General features: G+C 31.8%; 1 protein-coding gene across 1 annotated transcript; it reads left to right on the top strand.

The window, feature by feature from the left end:
• Positions 1 to 1,820: 1,820 nt before the first annotated feature.
• Positions 1,821 to 2,177, top strand: LOC146897769 (histone H2B-like). The gene has a single exon (XM_085736464.1). It carries the CDS (start codon positions 1,821 to 1,823, stop codon positions 2,175 to 2,177), a length of 357 nt encoding a protein of 118 aa, XP_085592590.1.
• Positions 2,178 to 2,927: the final 750 nt, after the last annotated feature.

Here is a 2,927-nt window from a genome sequence, read left to right on the forward strand (position 1 = left end):
AGAAGGATGAGAGGGATGACTACCCTCATCAGAATAGTTTAACCGTCTGATGGGATGACGTTTAAATAGCTAAACGGCTGAAGGCAGAGACCTCTCATTGGACTTAGCTAAATGGTTCAACCCATTATGGTCCATTTCGAAAGAGTAGCCCAATCACACATTATTGTCAATCCATAATTGATTAATTAAATAGTTAATCCAACATGCAATGCTGACCATTTGGGTAGTTTTGCTTTGAAGGTGGAAAATGGGAATGCTCTCAAAGTTGAACTAGTGGGAGCAATGACAACTATAGAGATAGCTTCAAGGAATAACAGGAGGAAACTTTGGTTGGAAACTGACTCCAAACTGGTGGTTTTAGCCTTTCAATCCAATTACATTGTGCCTTGGCAACTAAGACAACGATGGAATCACTATCTCTTCCTCACTCAAAATATGGATTTCTTTGTGTCACACACACACATAAGGTAATTATTGTGCAGATAAGCTAGCAAACCTAGGGCTTTCTTTGGTAAATTTGGTATGGCATAATGATATTCATCATAGTATTAGAGAGAATTTTGCTATAAACAAACTTGGGCTTCCTTGCTTTAGATTTGTCACTTGGTGAGTTTTGGTCTAGTCCCCCATCCTTTTGTCTTTCCATTACCTTTTCCTTTTTAATATATTAAGGGTAGCTCTTTCTCCTCTTCTTGAAAAAAAAAGATATGAGAAAGTGTGTAAAAAAAATCAGAGTTTGTTGGAGAAAAAAAATAATAATTGACAATTGTTTGTTACGAGAGAAATATAACATATTAAATTTATTGAAAATATAAAGTGTGTGTAAAAAAAATTATTGGTGGATTAAATTAAGGGTATAATAGAAAGAAAATGTGCAAAAATACACATCGTTTATTTGGTGTTAATTTTCTTAAAAGACACTTAAAAAGGAACAGAGGGAGTAATAAAAATGTTGAGAATAAACGTGTAAGTGGCAAGTAGTATAAAAAACTTTATATATACTACGTGTCCGTCTTTCTATTTGTTATTTTAATATTTAATTTTAATTTTATCTATTTGTTACATTTGTTATTGATATTGAAAATTAAGGGAATTTTTGGAAGGAAAAATTCAACCTAAAAGTGTTGAAAGAGATAATTTTCTTTATATATATATATATATATATATATATATATATATATATATATAATTGAGGGCATTTTTGAAAAGAAAAATACAACCCCAAAGAGTTGAAAGATGTAGTTTTCTTTATATATTGGGTCATGCTAATCGGTGCCTCTAGGGCACCGGTTAAGCATACAAAAGAAAGAATTTATTACCATAAAAGGAAACTTTGTTGACTTATTTATTGATTAATTACACAATTTTGAATGCAATAATTACTATATAATTTCCTTTTTTAGTATCCTTAATCAGTGCCCTGGAGGCACCGGCCGGTTAGCATTTCCCATTTTATATATAGTATACATAGTATTTATAGATAATTATAAATGATAGAAAATATTTGTTTTTTTTTTTCAAAAATGAATTTATTTAATTATTACTTTAAAGATTTGATGCACCGTACACACAAGTTTTCAAGTGTACCTCAATAAAATTTCCCTGAAGTTGAACTAGTGAACGGAAAAACTGCGTATATATCGTCCTTTTTGTTGTATTTCTCCACCTTATCGATCCACGTAAAAGATCATGACCTAAAACAAACTTTTTATTGTTTTTTTTTTTATAGAAACCAACATATATAAATAGGGCAGTTTGAGTTGAAGCTCAGTCTGAAACCCTATTCCTCTCGCCTGCATCTACCGATTCATCAATTCCTAATGGCAACCAAGAAAAATAACAATTCGACCGTGGCAGCTGAGAAGAAGATATTCATATTCAATGAATACATCTACAAAGTTCTGAAGCAGGTGCACCCGGACATTGCTATCTCCGCCGGGGCCATGGATATGATGAATATTATGATAAGTAATGTGATGATGAAGCTTATTCACGAATCCTCCAACGTTACTTCAAGTAAGAAGTTAACAATGATGACTGCCAAGGAGATGAAGGCTGCCGTTAAGAGAGTCTTTCCCGAAGAAATGGCCAAACTCGCCCTCTCAGCGGCTATTGAACCTGTAACCAGTTTTGGTATCGACCAATTGTGTGATACAATTGATAAAACCGTGATATAGATGTTGGATTCTTTCTTTTTAACGTGCACAGAAAGTTCAGTTGGAATTAATATGTTTGTTAAAAAGTATTAGGTTCATTGTTGTTAAAATCCCGATTAGAATCCTAAAATTATACGATTTTGCTCTGCCTTATCGATTTGAATACTCATTAGAATCCTAAACTACGCAAAATCTGCTGCTTGAGTATTTTGCGGACTTGGTTGTTTTTTATTTAAGATTTGAGACTTTGAGTCAGTTTAGGTTTAAGCTTTTTCACTAGTTTGTTTTATGTTTATTTGAGACATTGAGTTGCTTATGTTTAAGATTTGATTGTTTTTTGTTTGCTTTGATTTCAAACTTTTAAATACTTTATGCCATTTATAGTATATATTTTAATATTAGTTGAGTAGAATCCTTCAATTTCGGTTATTTTGGTTGTAAAGTTTGATTTTGCGATCTTCTATCACCTTTCGATTCTTCAAAATCAATTAAGTAGAATCATTTGATTTTGGTTGCGATTTTAGGTTTTGCAATCTTGCTATCCTCTTTTGATCTGAAACAAAATCTCGTTTTTGACCCACCTGGATTAGGTCAAACACTATTGAAATTAATTATATTAGGCTTAATTGCTCTTTTCGTCCCTTAAGCTTTTATTTAGTATCACTTTGGTCCTTAAGTAAAAAAAAAGTCTGTTTGAGTACTTTGTTTTTATCTCCGTGACATGTTTTGGTCCTTTCTATTAAATTAAATAAAAAACGTTAAAGTAAGTAC

This window comes from Medicago sativa, chromosome 8, assembly GCF_051527215.1.
Source record: "Medicago sativa cultivar Bolivia chromosome 8, Bolivia_mono, whole genome shotgun sequence".
Classification (NCBI taxonomy): Eukaryota; Viridiplantae; Streptophyta; class Magnoliopsida; order Fabales; family Fabaceae; genus Medicago; species Medicago sativa.